We start from the raw sequence: 19,002 nt of genomic DNA, 5'->3' as shown, positions 1-19,002 counted from the left end.
CTGTACCTACAAGCATAGCATAACATCAGGGACCTAGAAGTCAGCCAATAAATGTTTGCTTTAAATGGATTTCTTAAGTGAGCGAAACAGGAACACCTGCTTTTTTGAAGTTAGTTAATGCTATGCTCAGAATAAGCAAAATGTTGATACTATCACTTACAGTTGTTGTGAAACCATTTTCTCTAATAAAGTGTACATTTAAAAAGGACAGAAGCCTGATTTTGTAATTGAGCTGTCAAGTTAAAGTTGCATTTCACTGACCTCAACTTCGACTTTTGGGGCAAAAACACAGTTAACTCTAGGGCATAGTCCTTGGAGAAAAGGCAAAAAAAAAAAATCATCTGATTTTTGTACGTTTTCCAATATTTTGAGCTGAATTTTTGTTTTCTGCCCTGAGATCCTAGTAGTATGGCTCTCGTACTTCCTTGCTCTAGCTGTAAGTCCAACTTGATAAAACCCACAATTTTGCAGGTTGGTACCATTCCAGATTTATGACATACATTTTCTTCTCACCCTTCTTGCCTTTGGTAATTGCTTCCTTTTTCCTGTCCAGTTATCTGTGTCATTTCATATCATCGGGTATTTTCAAACTTATCCAGGTTCATCTTATAATCCCTCATCTCTCCTCCTTTACATGGAAAAATAAGGGCAGTGGGCTGACTTCTGTGGGACTCTTCACCTCGTGTGTACAAATGTGTCTGTGTTCGTGCCCATTGGCCTCTCAGCCTCCTTCCTGCAGTCTCCAAGGAGGAGGCCTTTCTCGACTAGTTCCTCACTAATCCCGCCACCTGTGCGCTCCATCGTGTCCTTCCTGCTTCCTCTGAGGCCTAATTCTATCAGTTGTTCCCTTTCCTGTATTTTTATCCTTTTCATCCCTATTGGCTCCTAGAAAATATGCTCAAGTTTCTGCTTTTTATTTATTGGATTTAACAAAAGCCTTCTTCAACTCTTCCTTCTTTCTTTGTCCAGTTTCTTTCCAGAATAGACCATATTTGCTCTGTCCACTTCACAGATTCATTGAAAGTGCCCATACCTAAGTCACTAATGCAACTGCAGCTATTCTCAGGCGTCCTCTTCCATTACTCAGCTTCAAGCCCTCACTTGATCCCCTGGACCACTGCAGGTGGTTCTCAACTCATCTCCCTGTCTACGGTCTTCCCTTTTCCAGGCTGTCTTTCTCACCGCTGCGGGGTGATCTGTTGACATACAGATGTGATCAGATTACCCCTTTCTCCTTAAACCCTTCAGAGGCTCAACGTAGCCCATAGAGCACACATTCAAAACTCCAGGGAAGGGCATGTGAGGCCACTGATAGCTTGACCTCCAGCTCTTCAGTCTTCCGTGCCACTGGTCTGTTCTTAGTACCACCTAGAGTTCCCAAAGCAGAGTGCTGTTTCACACTCCTGAGTCTTACATTCTGAGGCTCTCCTGGAGTTACTTTTCTTTGTATCCCTAGTAATCTCCTACTTAACCTTCAAAGGCCACGGTCAAGAATCCTCACCAGGCTTTACTGATTTCTCTTTCTTCCACTCCCAACATATCACCATTATGCTACCATGGTAGAGTTGACCATTATTTTGTGGGTTTACTACATACCGGTAGTTTATGGATACTGCCATTATTTATTACTAGAGGCCCGGCACATGAAATTCGTGCATGGATATGGTCCCTAGGCCTGGCCTGCAATCAGGGCCATCTTCCCCTGCTGCCCGCAGCCGGCCCCGCCCTCCATCGCCACCCACCTCCGGTTCCCCGTTCACCATCGAGTGATCAGAGCCTTCCAGTTGCGGGGAGGAACCGAGAGGTCAGCCTTCCGCCCGCTCGCCGGTCCTGCCCCTGCCGCGGGTCACCTTCTGTATGTGGGGTGACCGGCGGGGCGGGGGCCTTGGCCTAGCACTGCCTACATCCCCCACCACCCACCCCTGGTTCCCCGTTCGCTATCAGGCGACCAGAGCCTGCCGGCCAGGGAAAGGCTGGGGAAAGGGACCGAGAGGTGGTCAGTGTGCCTCATAGTGACTGGTCAAACGGTCGTTCTGGTCGTTCTGCCATTAGGGTCAATTTGCATATTGCCTTTTATTATATAGGATAATGTGCATTACAAATACATATTTTTATGTCTGCCTTCCTTTCTAGACAGATCTTCTTGAGAGTAAGAAGCCATTTTACTAGTCTGTTACTCATTTCTAATACCTAGCATGGTGCCTTGCACATAGCAAGGACTCCATAAATATTTGTAAAATGAGTGAATAAACAGTTGTACTAATTTCAGCAAATATTAAATGGTGGTGCTTCTGTGGGCTCAGTATTATATGTTTCGAGTTAGATAACTTTTGGATTGTATGTCACTGTACTTAATGCTGGTTGACTGTGGTGTCAGATAGTTTGAAAGAGATCTAAAGAGCAGGGAGAGGATGTGTTTGTAGCTAGTGACTTAATGTTATAGTCTAGCTGAATATTTTAGGCCTTTCTCATATTGTCATGGTGCATTACATAAGCTCATCTATACATTCCTTCCTAACCAAATTGCACAAAACCAGAGGAAAGATTTCATGAAATGTATGATCACTTCCCCCCAGGCTTCTTGTCTCCCTGTCTCCCGTCTCCATGTAGCTACCAGACAGCTCCATCTAAGATGCATATCTGATGATTTACCATTCTGTTCATGACCCTCAACTCTTTGTTTCCATTTTCTCATATCTCAGCAGTGTTCATGGTCTTTCAGTTTCCCAAGTTTAAGATCTTGGTCTAAGTTAGACTTCCTTTGAAAGTTTGTTGTCACTAACAGAACTGGTCTCATCCCTTTTACACCTGCAGCTGATAGCACTCACTACTCTCCACTCCAAGCCTGGGGCTCCAGAGGATAAACACAACAGCACATGGGCGATGTTTATGTTCAACGAGCCCATCTTCTCCAAGCATCTGCTGCACAGGCGCAGACACAGACAGTGGCTTCAGCTATTGGCTGCCAGGGGAACAGAAGGGTTGCCACAACACACTGGCAAACAACCCCCAAATCTTCCAAGAAGCGTAAACTCACGTGGCTGGAAAATCAGAATTAGTGAAGGGCTGTGCCTTGTTGGTTTTGACCTTAGCTTTGTCCCCTACTTCCCAGTGTAGAGATTAGACTGTTTTCTGCAGCAGCTGGGCCATCTTTACAAGGGTACATTTGAGATTCCCTCAGCTTTGGAAGGAAAGTGCATTTGAGACCTCTCTGGTCTCTCCGAAGTTGCTTTGTAGTGGAGTTGGATTATGTGCCCCTTGGAAGCTCGCTTTTTGACTGACATTGATCAGGTTGGCTCCAAGGAAACCCAGCATCCTCTTTGCCCTGGCGCCACTGGGCTCGCCACCCTCCTCCCCCACCCCTTCCTCGCCCTCCCCTCCCTTCTCCACCACCTCTCTATCCCTCACTTGAACTGGCTGCCAGAGTTCACAGACAGCTGGGCAGAGTGGCTAAATCTGCCCAGCTGCCCGGGAAGCTTGGCGGCCAGGCTGAGGGAAGGAAGCATCGGCTCTCTTTGAAGGGCGGCTGCCAGTGAATCTCAGGCAGCTGGACTTCAAAGGGGGGCACCGCCGGGCTTTCCCTCCTGTCTAGGCAGGTCATTCCATGGCGCTGTGCTTCCGGTGTTGGCGCGGTGGCTCTCAAGTTCCTCTTCAATTGAAGAGCTGAAGTGAGAGCTGCACTTGTGTTCCCATGTGTGTGTCTTATGTGGTAGAGACAGGCTCACATCCTAAGCCCTGTTACCCCCGACTTCAGAGGAAAGATGGGAGAAAAACGGTGCCACCGAGCAAAGCAGCCAAGGAGAGCCACACCATTGTGGGATTTCTTCGTTGCCAGTTGTAACTTGTGTTGTTTACCAAGTTTTAAGTTAATTCAGGGGCTCTTGGTGATCTTGGTGAAGGCTAATCAACCTGTGCTTGTGGACTGTTTAGCTAGTGGCCTGGGATTGGGTTGAGTCAAGGACGATGGTTTTATCTGTTGCCAGGGCTCACCCACTATCCCCACTTCACTCTTGCTGCACTCCTTCACCTTTCATCTCCAGACTCCATAGCGGGTGGGGGAGAGGACAGGCCTAGGCAGGAAAGAGCAAGGAGGCCTCATTACTCAGGCCCAGCTTAGGTGCAAATGGGAATCAGAGCGGGGGGAGCCTGGAGTCAGAAGAGCTGTGAGTAGGTAAGAGTGCGGGCCCTGGTGCCAGGTTGCCTGGGTTCAAATCCTGGCTCTGCCACTCACTGGCCACATGATCTAGGGCCGTAGTCGGCAAACTGCGGCTCGCGAGCCACATGCGGCTCTTTGGCCCCTTGAGTGTGGCTCTTCCACAAAATACCACAGCCTGGGCGAGTCTATTTTGAAGAAGTGGCATTAGAAGGAGTTTAAGTTTTAAAAATTTGGCTCTCAAAAGAAATTTCAATCGTTGTACTGTTGATATTTGGCTCTGTTGACTAATGAGTTTGCTGACCACTGATCTAGGGCAATTAACCTTGCCTTTCTGCACCTCCATGCCCTCCCTGGAAAGCAAGGACAATAATAATTCTTACCTAATAAGGCCATTGGAAGATTCAAGGGGTTAATACATACCTTGCACTTAGGACAGTATCTAGTCCATAGTATGCGCTCAATAAATGTTAGCTGTTATCATGTACCAGATTCCATTGACTGGGACTAGAGGTGGGTGAAAAATGACTGGTTTGTGAAATTTACTGCCCGTGTATGGATAAAATACTGCTAGCTTCTGCCTTTGGTGGAATTTGTAATAGAACTCCCTTCCCAACTCCACTCCCTCCCCCCACCCCACCCCCGAAATCCCTATTAGTGTAAAAAAATATGTTAGGTAGTTTGAAGGAGAAAGTCATTTCATATCATTCATCTCTCTCCTTGTACTTACAATATATTGAGGGCCATTATGATGATAATCTATACAAATCCAAAATAAGCCTGGTGAAACATGGCAGTGTGTGTGTGTATGCATGTGTGCCCATTAAACACATGCAAAATACAGGTAAATATGTATATAATACACACACATAAAATACATATAAATAAATTGGTGTTTTAGTGAAGAGTAGTTTCTGAAGTTGGAATCAGGGTTTGAATTTTTGCTCTGATGGTTTACTAGTCATATGTCTTTGGGTAAATTACCTTGCTAAGCCTCAGGTTTTTTTTTGTGTGTTTTTTTTTTTTTAAACTAGAGGCCCTATGCATGAAATTTGTGCAAGAGTAGGCCTTCCTTGCCCCAGCTACCTGCACCGGCTTCCCTCCAGCACCCAGGACCTGGGCTTCCCTTGTAGAGGGAGGCCCCGCCCACCTGCTGTAGCCTGCCAGTCAGTGGCCCGGGCCTCCCTCTGCGGGGCGATCATGGGGCAATGGCAAGCCCCCCGACCAATCACATCGCACCTGCCTTGGCTGGCCTGGCACCAGTGGGTGTCATAGCGTGGTCCTGGAGGGTCGTCTGGATGGTCATTATGCTGTTCTGCTGTGCGGTCAATTTGCATGTTATGCTTTTATTATATAGGATGACATAATAATTACATACCTCCGGAGGCTTGTTTGAAGAATGAGATTAGAAGACATACATTTCATTGCACTAAGGATCAGCATGTTCAATAAATGTATCTGTTGTCATTGTCAGTATTATCGCCACCACCACTAGTGACACAAGTTAAAATCATTATAGTTTATGTAACAATGGCTTTACAGATAGAGTGTTTCTTCCTCAGATTTTTGTTCTCTCTAGATCAGAGGTCAGCAAACTGTGGTCCAAATCCAGCCTGCCACCTCTTTTTGTGATTAAAGTTTATTGGAATACAGCCTCATCTGTTGCTTTATATATTGCCTGTGGCTGCTTTCATGCCACAAAGGCAGAAGTGAGTCGCCTAAAATATTTACTGTCTGGCCCTTTCCAGAGAAAGTTTACTGACCCTTGTTCTGAATATGTGTTTTCCCAATTAAGGTCCAGAAAATGTTAGTTCTATCTGTGTTAGTAAGTACTATCTGGTGGGTGTGTGTGTGGGGAAGGTTCCAGAGTCAAATAAGCTTGGGACATGTTAAAGAAGTTGATTTATTCTGAGACTACTAGTTAAAAGACTCTGGCTTTTAATACACTAATGTGCATTGTGAATCTCGAGACAAGGCCATGGTGTGCAAATAAACTCTGGTTTCCCAGACTTCCTTGGCTGCAGAACGACCCCCACCCGCCACCTACCCCTGGATGCGATGATGTTACACAAAACACCCTCTGGGAAGCTGCTTGGGCTGTCTCTGAAGTCATTCCTCTTGGTGATTTAGGCGCTGCCCTCATTTGGAACCTACAGAAGAGCAGATGAGATTCTGTATAACCTCATCTTCTCACCAGGAAAAAAAATAGACTTTCTTTAAAATCAGAACAGTAAACACCAGGTATTACATGGTCTAATCAGATAATATCCCCGTCTTTAAATGTTTCTATATGATGTCCAGACATTAGAAAGGAGTATCCAAAGTTTTATTTCCCGCCTTCTTGAAATTCCCAAAGCGTGGGTCTTCTGTAGGGCTTTGACATTTCTTACATCTAAACTTCTGAAGCCTAACTGGTACATCCACTGCTCTCAGCTAGGGTTTTTAAGAAGAGAGATTAATGTGAAGGTACCTTGTGCCTTCACCGTAAGGGGTTTGTTTTATAGACTAAAGTAAACACCTTGAATTCCAAGTGGCAAGCACATGGGGAGCCAGGGATTCCAGAGCAGTGGCGTCATGTTCTGCCTGTGGCTCACACGTCCAGTGGCTGAGCTGTCTCCTGCTGCTGCAGCGTCCAGCCGTCCTCGGATAGAGCCCAAGGTAGTCACACACTGCAGTCACCTGGTCTGAGATGACCAAACAGGCATGTGATTGCAACACTGTCTAGTTATGAATGAAGGCTGGGCTATCTCTTTGCCAAACACAGTTGAAAAAGAAATGCTAAGTCATAGCTGTTTTCTGAAATCACAGTCATTACAGAGTGAACCTGGGCTAAGAATGGAGAACCCTGCTGCGAGTTCAGCCCTGATCATAAATAAATGCTCACTCTCCCTAGTTCTCTGTCTCTCTTTTTGTCTCTGTCCCTCTCTGTCTCTGTCTCTGACATGTGAGCTTCCCATTACGGCAGAGGCCATTTTTTTTTTTGTCATTTTGATGCCCTCTAAACCCAGCTCAAAGTTGATGCAGTAAATGCTTTATGAAAAAATGAAGGTTTTTAATGTGTTTCTCCCTTTTTCCCAACTTGTACATCATTTGAAGAAAATTCCGTATTGCCTCTCTATTTATATATCTCAGTGTTGTGTGTATAATTGACCCTCAGTGAATGTGGTTGACACTGTAGATGTGAATTCCAAAAGTCTCATTACCACACGTTTATGGGGGATGATGAATGGAATTTTCAGAAACTTTTGTCAGGTGTCATTTCTTTTGTCTTTAAATTATTTCTTTAAAAAAAGAGAGAAGGAGGGCGGTGAGAGAAAGAGAGAAGGAAGAAAAGAGGAAAGGGAAAAACATCCTGGCTGGAACAATAATGATCTTTTTTTAAAAAGTTAGAAAGTTGGAAAACTGTCAAGTTACTCTGAAATATATTGTTTCCTTGAAACATGCTCAGAAGTTCAGAGTTTCATTTGCTATATTTATTAAGTATGTTCCTCTTGAAAGAACCATGGTATGTGATGCATAGCATATTACACTGCACTCAAGACTCAGATGACGTGCCTGGGAAAGAGAGAATCTGAGGCTGACCTACTTGAAAGGAAGGATCAGAAATGTGGGGAAATGAGATGAAAGAGCTTTCATCTTACTACATTAAGAAAGTCAACAGAAACGCAATTCTCCCTTCCATGTTTCCAAGCATGTTCTTCTCTCACTTCATTATTGTCTGCTAGAATCATTGTCTTATTCGGTGTCAAAGGACATATAGAAGAAACGGCTGCAATTGGTTGGAAACAGACTATAACTACCTGGAGACGCTGTGTGTGCCGAGCAGCCACAGCAAGGATGAAGGAACGCTGCTAGAGAGAAGCTGTGCTCTCACAGGCAGATACAAAATGGCAAGAGAAGAGCGTAGTGATTATATGAAGAGCAAGCCATGATAAAGTTGAATACATTTGAGCCCTAACCGGTTTGGCTCAGTGGATGGAGCGTCGGCCTGCGGACTCAGGGGTTCCAGGTTCGATTCCGGTCAAGGGCATGTACCTTGGTTGCGGGCACATGCTCAGTAGGGGATGTGCAGGAGGCGGCTGATTGCTGTTTCTCATCGATGTTTCTGGCTCTCTATCACTCTCCCTTCCTCTCTGTAGAAAATTAATAAAATATATTTTTAAAAAGTTGAATACATTTGAATTATAGGGTGGCAGGGCTAATTGATGTTAGTTATTATTTGGTAGAATGCCAAGTTGGGGGAGAGAGAGTCCACCTTCTTAAAAAGTTATTAGTGCTCCTGTAGCATCATCCGACTTATAACAGGGACAAACTAACCTAATGTTTACTGTCTGTTAGGCACTATTCACAGTCTTCATTTTTTTAAAAAGTATTTTTTTTTAATTGATTTCAGAGAGAGGGAGAGAGAGATGGAAACATCAAGGGTGAGAGAGAATCATTGATCAGCTGCCTCCTGCACAATTAGAGATCAAACCTGCAACCTGGGCGTATGCCCTGACTGGGAATCGAACTATGATCTCCTGGTTCATAAGTCGATGCTCAACCACTGAGCCACCGTGGCCAGGCCCACATTCTTTTTTTTTTTTTTTTAATATATTTTATTGATTTCTTACAGAGAGGAAGGGAGAGGGATAGAGAGCTAGAAACATCGATGAGAGAGAAACATCGACCAGTTGCCTCCTGCACACCCGCTACCGGGGATGTGCCCGCAACCAAGGTACATGCCCTTGACCGGAATCGAACCTGGGACCTTTCAGTCTGCAGGCCGACACTCTATCCACCGAGCCAAACCGGTTTCGGCCCACATTCTTTATATATGTTGCATTAGTTAACTTTTGCTGCATAAGGTATTACCCTAAAACTTAGTAGCTTAAAACACCAAACATTTATTATTTCTTATGATTCTGTGATCAGTGGGCAGTACTTCTGGTCTGAACTGGCTTGGCTGATTTTTCCTGGGGTCTCTATCGCATCTGCAGTTAACTAACAGCTCAGTCGGGGCTGGATGGTCTAGGATGGCCTCCCCCAATGTCTGGCTGTTGGCTGGGTGTCAGCTGGTGCTACAGGGATGACTGGGCACACGACTAGTCACCTAGGAAGCTAGCTCGTGCATTTCACAAGGTGGCTGTGTTCCAAAGGCAGCGAGAGGAGGGCAAGTCCCAATGTATATGCCTTTATAGTTCTGTGCTTGTGTCTTGTTTGATGAGGTTGGGATGCTGAGAAGCAGAAGCTAAGGCAGCATTAGGTATGTAACTCTTGTAAGAGCAAAGTGGGTGGGGAACCACGGGAGGCTGTCAGATGGTGATGCCGGGCTGATCCCTCTGAAGGAAAGAGGGAAGGAAGGAAGGAGGATTGGCCAGGAAGATGCTCAGGCTGCCACCCAGTTCTCAGAAAGCTTTGGCCAGGCCAGTGGGAAGTCCTTGGTCAAAGTCACCGCTAGGCTTTGTTAATCTGCTCTGCCTGTGCTACCCCATTCAGCACAGCCACAATTGGGACCACTTCTTAGTCTGTAGAACTAGAAGGACTAGAATCATTGCTCCACTGAGTAGCTCAGTGTTTTCTCTTAGGAATATGGCTACCTCTGTAGCCAGGAGGCTCCTGATCTGAAAATAGGCTCAGATAGGGAGACAGAGCTAAGGATCGTGACTTTTATTGGTGTGATCACCCTGAGCCTCCTGCTCCTCCATTTGGTTCTCTTTTTGATTGTAGATATGAAGCAATAATTTTGTCATCTGCCCATCTCTCCTCCCATAGGAATGCAGTGTTTTGTCAGCCATCCCCACAATTCCCTACACATCAAGCCCCCATGGTTGTCTCTCTGATTTTGTCAGTCATTATTAATTGTAGCCTTTTGACTTCTAGCAACTAAACACTGCAGCCTGGATTTATTGCTTTGGGCCTCATCTTCCTCATGGATATGAATGGCCAAACTCTGTGACGTTAGCCCTGGGCTGCGGAGGGGAGCTACCACTGAAGTTCTTGGCGCTGCTGGCTCCCTCTCACCTGTGCATTCCGGATGATGGCCTTGGTGAATGGCATTTTCTCTGGGCCCTCCCAGGAAAAATAATATTCTGTGTTTTCAGGATTGACACAATATATCCATTCCAGCATGCCCACTTCTCCCAGTCTTCTTATTCCCCTTGTCATCTGCCAGCGCAGTTGGGTGTCACTTTTTCAGGCCTTTGATAGCATCCTAGCAGCAAGTTTGTCCTTGTTTAAAAATGTGTCCCTAAATCAGTAGATCTTGCTTATCTAGTCTTACATTGAAGCCCCCTTGAGTTAGCATCTTCAAAATCGAAAGCTTAAGGTTAGTGGATGGCTCCTGCCAGTAGCTGCTAGCTAATTCTTGCATCTCTTTTGGTATGTAATATCCTCCTCCCTTTTCGGCCCCAGCCACTTCCCCAACTGCATGAAGCTGGGTTTCAAGCTTAGTTATTGGTCTAGCAGCCAGGAGAAGAGGTGGGACAGGTCCAAAGAGAAGGTGCCTGCTGCCTTGTGGGGTGGGACAGTTAGAGCATCTTCTAGCGCAAAGGAAGTTCTAGCTCTTACGAGGCGAGAGCGGGCCGCCTCTGGAAGCCGTGAGTGTTGCAGGGGGTCTGCAGATCCAGCATGTTATGGGCATCTGTTCAAGTATCCTCTCCTTTGTTCCAGGGTCTCCGGTTTTCCCAGTGAGAGCCCTGACCTCAGAATACCAGACCTGCCTTGGCTGAGCGTGGAAATGTCTCCGGAGCTCTATAAATCCACTACCAGAGCTCTCTTGTTTGTTGCTCAGCTGTGCCTGCTCTCCCACTGCAGTTCTTTGGAAGCAACTGGAGTGGCCCTTGGCTTCTCACACTGTGTCTTTAACTGTTACTGACCCTCGTTTCTCATTATCCCTCTGCAGGGTATCCATGTGACTTAGCAGTAACCAGCCAACACTATTGTCTCTGTCATTTTCCCTCCCATATCTTTTAAATGCCTAAAAATCCTGTTCTGGTTACTGAATGATAACTGAGTGGCAAGATTAGTGTAGTAGAGTTACTTTTATAAGTCTGTGTAGAAGTGACATGGAGTTAAAAAGACTATTAACATATATTAGTAGAGGAGCATAATGTAGTGCCGCTCACTAGATGTGCGACTTTGGACAAGGTACTCAAGTCTTTGTGCTTTAGTAAAATGGAAATGATAATGGTAGAACCTGCTGTGTAGAGTGGTTGTGAGAATTAAATAGGCAAGATAAAAAAGGATACAGTGGCTAGGATATAATAAGCATTGTGAAAGAGTTAGTTAGCTGTCATCATCGTTATCATCATCACTGACAACAGCATCATCCTGCAGGCACATTAAAGAGGGTTCAAGCCTTACATCTACGTGCAGTGTCTGTCTACTAGGCATACAGTGATATTTTGGGTTAGTAAATAGTATGTTCAGGTGTGATTTTTATTTACATATACTTTCAGATAACTATAAGAAATGGTCCCAATAACTATGTAATAAACTTTGTAAGTATAAAACAAAAAGCCAGGGGCTGTGGTTTCTTTAGTTGCTCTGAGCTTACTAAGGCAGTCTGGAAAATATCTTCTACTGACACTTTATTCTCTCTTTTTTTTTAAAAAAAAATCTTATCTCTCTTTTTAAAAAATATATTGTTATTTATTTCAGAGAGGAAGGGAAAGGGAGAGATAGAAACATCAATAATGAGAGAGACTCATTGATTGGCTGCCTCCTGCACGCCCCCTACTGGGGATTGAGCCCACAACCCAGGTATGTGCCCTGACCCAGGAATCAAACCGTGACCTCTTGATTCATGGGTTGATACTCAACCACTGACCCACACCAGCCGGGTACCTTATCTCTTTTTTTGCCTCTTATTAAAGCAATTGGATGTCATTTTCCCTCCCATATCTTTTAAATGCCTAAAAATCCTGTTCTGGTTACTGAATGATAACTGAGTGGCAAGCTTTTTGAAACATTCTTTTTCCCAGAGTAAAGAAAACCATAATCAGGTGACATTAATATTTTACATACAGATGGATATATATCATTTTATGGATGATAATGTGAAATATATGTAATTTTAATCCTCACCCGAGGATATTTTTCCATTGACGTTTTTAGGGAGAACAGAGGGGAGTGGGGGGAGAGAAACATTGATGTGAGAGAGACTGGTTGCCTCCGTTTGCATCCCTACCGGGGCAAGAGATCAAGCCTGCAACCAAGGTACGTGCCTTGAACAGGAATTGAACCTGAGATCCTTCAGCCCCTGGGCCAACACTCTAACCACTGAGCAAACCTGTCAGGGCTAAAGTGAAATATTCTTGCCACAAAAATGTTCTCATCTGAATTCAGGTGCGATGTTAACACTTGGCTTTCTTCTCAAACAGGTTCATCCTAAATTCCACTACAAACAGGCTCATGACCCGGGTACAGACACTTCTTGCGTGGCTTTTTCCTATGATGGTAATGTCCTTGCCTCTCGTGGAGGTAGGTTAAAAACCTTCTTTTTGATGTGTTTCTATATATAAAACGATCATATTTGACTCTAACAAATGTTGCACTAATATTCTGGCACTTAGTAAAGCTAGTTTTGGCTAATGCACCTTTGCCAGGTTGATTGTTTTTATTAAAATGCATGCCCATCCTGGCAATATTATTTTATTTAAAGGTATCAAGTAAAATTTAGAAAATATGTACCTTTGTGCTAAGTTTTTATTTTAGCTTCAAATTCCATATGAGTTTGGAGCCTCCAAGGATGACTTTGCCTCTGCCTTATGGAATTTTGTAGATGATGTTCTACATTTTTATACCATTTTATAATTCTGGGTCTGGTATTTCAAGATCTTTATTTGCTGACCATTAATCCCCCGTTTAACCAGTATAAGTCCTTTTACCCCCAGGAATTCCATTTAGATTCTCAATTCAGTTAAAAAAAAAAAAAAAGGTTGGATACCTGGATGTTATTTTTTAATAGTTACACAATTCCTCATGGTCAGATTATATTCAACTACACTCATGTGGTTGAATGGAAGTTGTTTCTAATTTTTTGCTAAATCTTTCTCACAAGGATAAGCTGTGTGTTGATAGATAGAAATAAGAGAATAATGAGGGCAGCTTATGACCAAAGCATTGTGGGGAAGTATAGGGCATGACGGGACCGAGGCCCATTTGTGGGGAGAGAAAAGAAACAGCAGGGTAAGCAGGTTGGAGCCATGCTACAGATGCCCTAAAATATGACGTCGAGGAGTTAGTCTTTATTCTGTAGGCCAGATTAATCTAGCAGCACTACCCGTAGTCATTCACTCACTTACTCAGCTACTATATATTGAACGACTGCTCTGAGCTAGCATTATGCTGGGCGATGGGTATAAACTGTGAACATCATGCACAGGCTCCTTCCCTGAGAGAGTTTACAGCCTGGTGTGGGGGCGGTGGAAGTGAGGAGGCGATGGGACTTGCACAGCTCTCCCCCAGTTTAACCAGGCAGGTCCTTTTACCCCCAGGAATTCCATTCAGAGTCCCTTTCCTTCAAAGAAGCTTTATCCATGACATCACTCACATAACCAAACCAAGTAAAAAAATACATGTGCCTGTATTTTCTATTTATGGTACACATGGCAAAGGTGGATATGTGCTAGTATAAAATATGTATTTTGGTCCATCTATTCTAAACTGCCACTTGAGTCCTAAGATAACTCTTAAGTAAGACTGTATATACTCTTTACTTATAAACAGTGGTTCTTACCCCACGAGGGTTTCTGAATCCTTGGTAAGATTTTTTAAATGAAGTCCTCACATTCACTCTTGCCTTTTTAGAGTGGTATACCTAGATCTCCAAGGCAGAGTGGGGAGGAAAGAGGGAATGAATTAGAAGGGAGCATAGTCTGAAATTTATTTTTTGCACAATTCACTTTCTCATCAAATAGGCCAGCCTCCACCTAGTTGATAATCACTCCCTTAGAAGTGTAGGACGGATTCCATTTCAGTCAGTCATTTTGGTGATAATTCTTACCACCCCTTCCATCCTGTAGTGGCTGTTGGGTAACGAGCAGTTGTCGACACAGCATGTATGCTGTATTCCATCATTTCCCTTCCTGGGCATCTAGAATATGGCAAATGGAAGTCTATTCAGCATAGTCCCCAGGCTGTTGTAAGGTGCTCCTACTAGCTCCAGAACCTGCCAGGTTAGCTAAACTGTTTAATGGAGGTTGATGTTTTCTTACTGATTGAAAATTATGAGGAAGAATATGTAACCTTTTTTTTAAAGACTGAAGCAAAAAGCCGAGTCTTGCAAAGTTCTTCCAATGCAAGCGGGTCCCAGTCCAGCCTGTTGAGGACTAGCACACCTGCCTAAGTTGGGTCTCAGAGGAAGGGTCGCTGGGGAGAGTGGGGATTTTTATTGAACTCTCCACTCACCTCGCTTGCACCTGATCCTGATTCCGTATTGGACCCGAGGGGTTGAAGCAGGTCTCAGCTGTGGACACCGGGGAGAAAGAACAGCAAAGACATTACTTATATGGGTTTTGGCTTTTGTTATGGTCGGGAATTAGTTAGTAGCCCTATAGAAATATAAAAAAGTGATTCTTAAAAGAATATTCATGATACTTTAAATAGCGTGGAGCAGTCGTACTCCCCAGCAAAGCGAAGAATGATAGCCACAGGTCCATTGGGCTGGAGGGAAGGGAGTCCCATGGCTCTCCCTCATTAATGTTAATGGATAGCTTCACACACACACTCCAGGGAGAAAGAATCTGATGTGAGTTGAGCTATTTTCAGTCCTGATGGCTGTTAAACTGATATCCTCCTAAGAAGTCAGGTTATGCTCAAGTCTACCACAGGGAACTACCATCTGCTCTAAAATCACTCCTTAGAGTGGATTCTCCAGGGCTCCTTCTACCTACAGATGCTGCAGCCATCTGGAAAGGAATTTCTGACGGCCAATGCATTATCATATATCTTCTACCGTTCTCGCAACTACCACTTTCAAGCTCCCCAAACAGTTAAAAAAGGAAAACATGCCTATGGGCCTCTCCTTCCTCCCATCCTCCCCCCTCTCTCCCTTCTGATGGCTGTGCACTAAGTTTAGCAAGCTCTACGCTGGGAACTAGTTCTTTTTTGTACAATTCACTGTCCTTTTTTTTTTTCCTTCTTATTCGTCTATCAGGTGATGATACATTAAAATTATGGGACATCCGACAGTTTAATAAGCCACTTTTTTCAGCCTCGGGTCTTCCCACCATGTTTCCAATGTAAGTAGCATATTCTTAATATTTGATAAGCATAAGAGAATAGAAAAGAAATTATTCACCGCTGTGTTAGTTTATATCATATGTCTTTTAGATCTTCTAGAAAAGGTATTTGGAGAGTGATTGAGATAGGTGTTTTGAAAAATGCATTTTATTTTTCCTTTTCATTTTGCACATTCTTCAGACTGTAAAACTTTGTTTGAAGTTGCGATGATGTTTGTCCAAGTGTTTGTGTATATATATTGGATGTATGCATAGGTCTTGGGGTAGCAAAAATATTTTAAGGGATTGGATTGTTCTCTTAATATTGTATAAATGACAGGGTAGGCCTACATTTTTGTTGTCTTTTAACAATTTGAATGCTTTATCATCAAAGCGAGTTTTTATAGTTAGTAAGCATTATTAGATACCATTTTCTTTTTTTACATATATTTTTATTGATTTCAAAGAGTAAGGGAGAGGGAGAGAGAGATAGAAACATCAATGATGAGAGAGAATCATTGATTTGTTGCCTCTTGCATGCCCTCAACTGGGGATCGGAGCCTGCAACCTAAGCATGTACCCTGGCCAGGAATCAAACCGTGACTTCCTGGTTCATAGGTTGGTGCTCAACCACTGAGCCACACTGGTCAGGCCCAGTTTCTTATCATCATTAACCTGGATTTGTTCAGACCATCTTGCTGTGGGTAGCTGATCACTGTTATCTCTATCTTACTAAGTTGACAAGTGAGGCATCTAAAGATTTTTTTCTCAGGCAGCTGAGTTGGAATTTGACCTCCATGCCCTACAGTTGGTGCCTAAACAAAATTTCCAATTTTGGTAGAAATAAAATTTCACGTCTGTATTAAAAAATGACCAGCATGGAGACACGGAGGTAAGGGGAGCATCAGGTGCAGGGTGCTGTGTGACAACAGCACTAACTCTAACATGGTCTGTTGCCCACGGCATTTATCTGTTAAGACAAACAGATGGACAAACATGGATTAATAGCTGATGAGGTTTTTTGGAGCTATTACGCCTGTTACAAGTAATGCTAACTACATAACTTGTTTGGATCATGACTTAGACTATTCCCAATCAGTGGCCAGACCTCTAATAACAAGAGCTATTCTCCTATATAATAAAAGGGTAATATGCAAATCGACTAAATGGTGGAATGACTGACTGCTATGACGCGCACTGACCACCAGGGGGCAGACGCTCAACACAGGAGCTGCCCACTGGTGGTCAGTGTGCTCCCACAGGGAATGTGCCGCTTAGCCACAAGCTGGGCTGATGGCTGGCGAATGCAGTGGTGGTGGCGGGAGCCTCTCCTGTCTCCATGGCAGCGCTAAGGATGTCCTACTGATGGGCCTAAGCCGTCAGTTGGACATCCCCTGATGGCTCCCGGACTGCTAAAGGGCTCAGGCCAGGCTGAGAGGGGATTTCCTCCCCCTCCAGTGCACGAATATTGTGCACTAGGCCTCTAGTTGAATCATATCACCAATTAGGTTCCAACTGTGCAGACTGCTCCTTATTTCATGGTACTCGACTCAACAAAATTCAAAGTATTGGAGTGGTGGTGGTGGTGAAAAATACCCCAAAACTGGTCAAAGTACTCACTGCTTATACATTAGTCATACCATGTCTGTTTGCGTACAGATACTGTCGATGTCTGCATGGAGTTTTTCCCAGACTCTCTTTACATTAAAAATATTCTGATGTGTCAAAGTTCAAAGCACAGATTCTGGAATCAGATGGCCTAAGTTTGAATCCCACCTACACCACTTACTTTGGTGATCTTGGACAAGGTTTATTTAATCTCCTCCTGCCTCAGTTTCCTCATCAGTAAAATGGGGATAATAATAGCTACCTCAGAGGATTCTTGTGATGATTAAGTGAATTAATTTAAGTGCTTGACTTGTTGTAAGTCCTATTTAAGAGTCACTTTTGTTATAGTGATCTTGCTTATATTTTATTTAATTCACACATTATTGCTGCACTATTGTGAAGTCATAAGCTTATACTTACACACTCTTTTTGTCTGTAGGACTGACTGCTGTTTCAGTCCAGATGATAAACTCATAGTAACCGGCACATCTGTTCAAAGGGGATGTGGCAGCGGCAAACTCGTTTTCTTTGAGCGCAGGACTTTCCAGAGGGTGTATGAAATAGACATCACGGATGCGGTATGTAAACTCTCTCTTCCCAGCCTTGAGAATGAAGTGAAATTTGCCTGTGAGCTGTCTTTTGTTTTGTTTTTTAAAATAGAACATAAGCCCTGGCCCCTTACAATGGTAGCTACTTTTTTCTTCATCACACTGAATTTAGTTTCTGTTTAGTTATTTGGAAGTTTAAGACGTTTCAGATTTAACTTATACATCTCAAAAGACCCCTTTAGTTTTCTTTACAGATTAATATGAGCACTACAATATCAGCATTCATTCATTCATGTCCTGAGAATGAACATGATATAATCTATAATAATAAAAGCATAATATGCTAATTAGACCGGACATCCTTCCGAACGACCTTCCAGATGACCTTCTGGATGAAGCCGGGGCTGCGAGGGAAGCCCGGGTCCCGGTGCCAGAGGGAAGCTGGTGCCAGCAGCCGAGAGAAGGAAGGCCTACTCTTGCACGAATTTCATGCATCGGGCCTCTAGTAACATAATAATAGTGAAGATTCTCAGGTTCTTTAGTAATATCCTATATCTTCAACAGTGCTCTTATGTAGGTTTCTCCAGTTGTTTTAGCTCTTTATAAACATTTGAGACATATTAAGCACTTAAATGATTCAGACAATTGAACAACTGTTTTTAAATCACCAGTAAAAAGCTTCTGTCTCTAATATTCTAGCATTACTTTGGAGTCTTAATTGTAGGCCTACATTTGAAACCATGGTACAGTTAGACAATATAGAAATAACAATGAGACCGATTCTAGATGAGTACTTAAGTTTTATAGATCTAATCTCATGACATCATTTGAAGTGTGCCAGCACTAATAATACTTTTTTGGGGTGCATCCAAGAGCCAACTAAAACAGTAGAATCAAAGAAAAACACTCTTGATTCTATCAACTTTAATCTCAAGAAATAAAATTATTATAATTGAGCTGTTCTGTTATGCCTCTCAATGACTGTGCATTTCAGTCTTATTCATGGTGTTGTGTTTTTAAATTGTAAGTTAAGTGGAAATGTGAAAAATTGAGGGGTGCAGGAGTATGATCACACCTTTAAAGGCATGCTGGGTTTTGGTAGTGCACAGAACATGCTGCTGTGTAGCTCCGAGTTGCTCATCTATTGTATATGTGTTTGCTTTTGTCTATCTCGTGCCACCAGATGTATAAGCCCAGGAGGACACAAACTTTGTCAGTTTTGTTCACTGTGACATCCTCAGTGTTTAGAAGAGTGTCTGATATACAGTGAATGAGTGAATGATATACAGTCGGCCCTCCGTATCCAGGGGTTTTGGAACTGTGGATTCAACCAAGCCTGGGTTGAAAATATTCTAAAAAATTGCAGAAAGGTGATCCCCAAACATTTCAGTATAACAACTATTTACATAGCATTTACATTGTATTAGATTTTACAAGTAATCTAGAGATGGTTTAACGTATAGGGGAGGGTATGCAAATACTATGTCAT

General features: G+C 43.4%; 1 protein-coding gene across 1 annotated transcript in view; it reads left to right on the top strand.

Moving 5' to 3' along the window:
- The window catches only part of WDR70 (WD repeat domain 70), a 171,312-nt gene that overhangs the window by 118,221 nt on the left and 34,089 nt on the right, over nucleotides 1–19,002 (top strand). The window contains exons 11-13 of the mRNA XM_079760670.1: nucleotides 12,517–12,616; nucleotides 15,294–15,378; nucleotides 17,405–17,543. Of these exons, the coding sequence (XP_079616796.1) occupies nucleotides 12,517–12,616; nucleotides 15,294–15,378; nucleotides 17,405–17,543 (324 nt within the window). The remainder of the gene's footprint in view (nucleotides 1–12,516; nucleotides 12,617–15,293; nucleotides 15,379–17,404; nucleotides 17,544–19,002) is intronic.

The sequence above is a fragment of the Cnephaeus nilssonii genome (assembly GCF_951640355.1).
Source record: "Cnephaeus nilssonii genome assembly, chromosome: 2".
In the NCBI taxonomy this organism is placed as follows: Eukaryota; Metazoa; Chordata; class Mammalia; order Chiroptera; family Vespertilionidae; genus Cnephaeus; species Cnephaeus nilssonii.
Note: the sequence above shows the minus strand (reverse complement) of the source record. Positions and strands in the feature narration are given on the sequence as shown.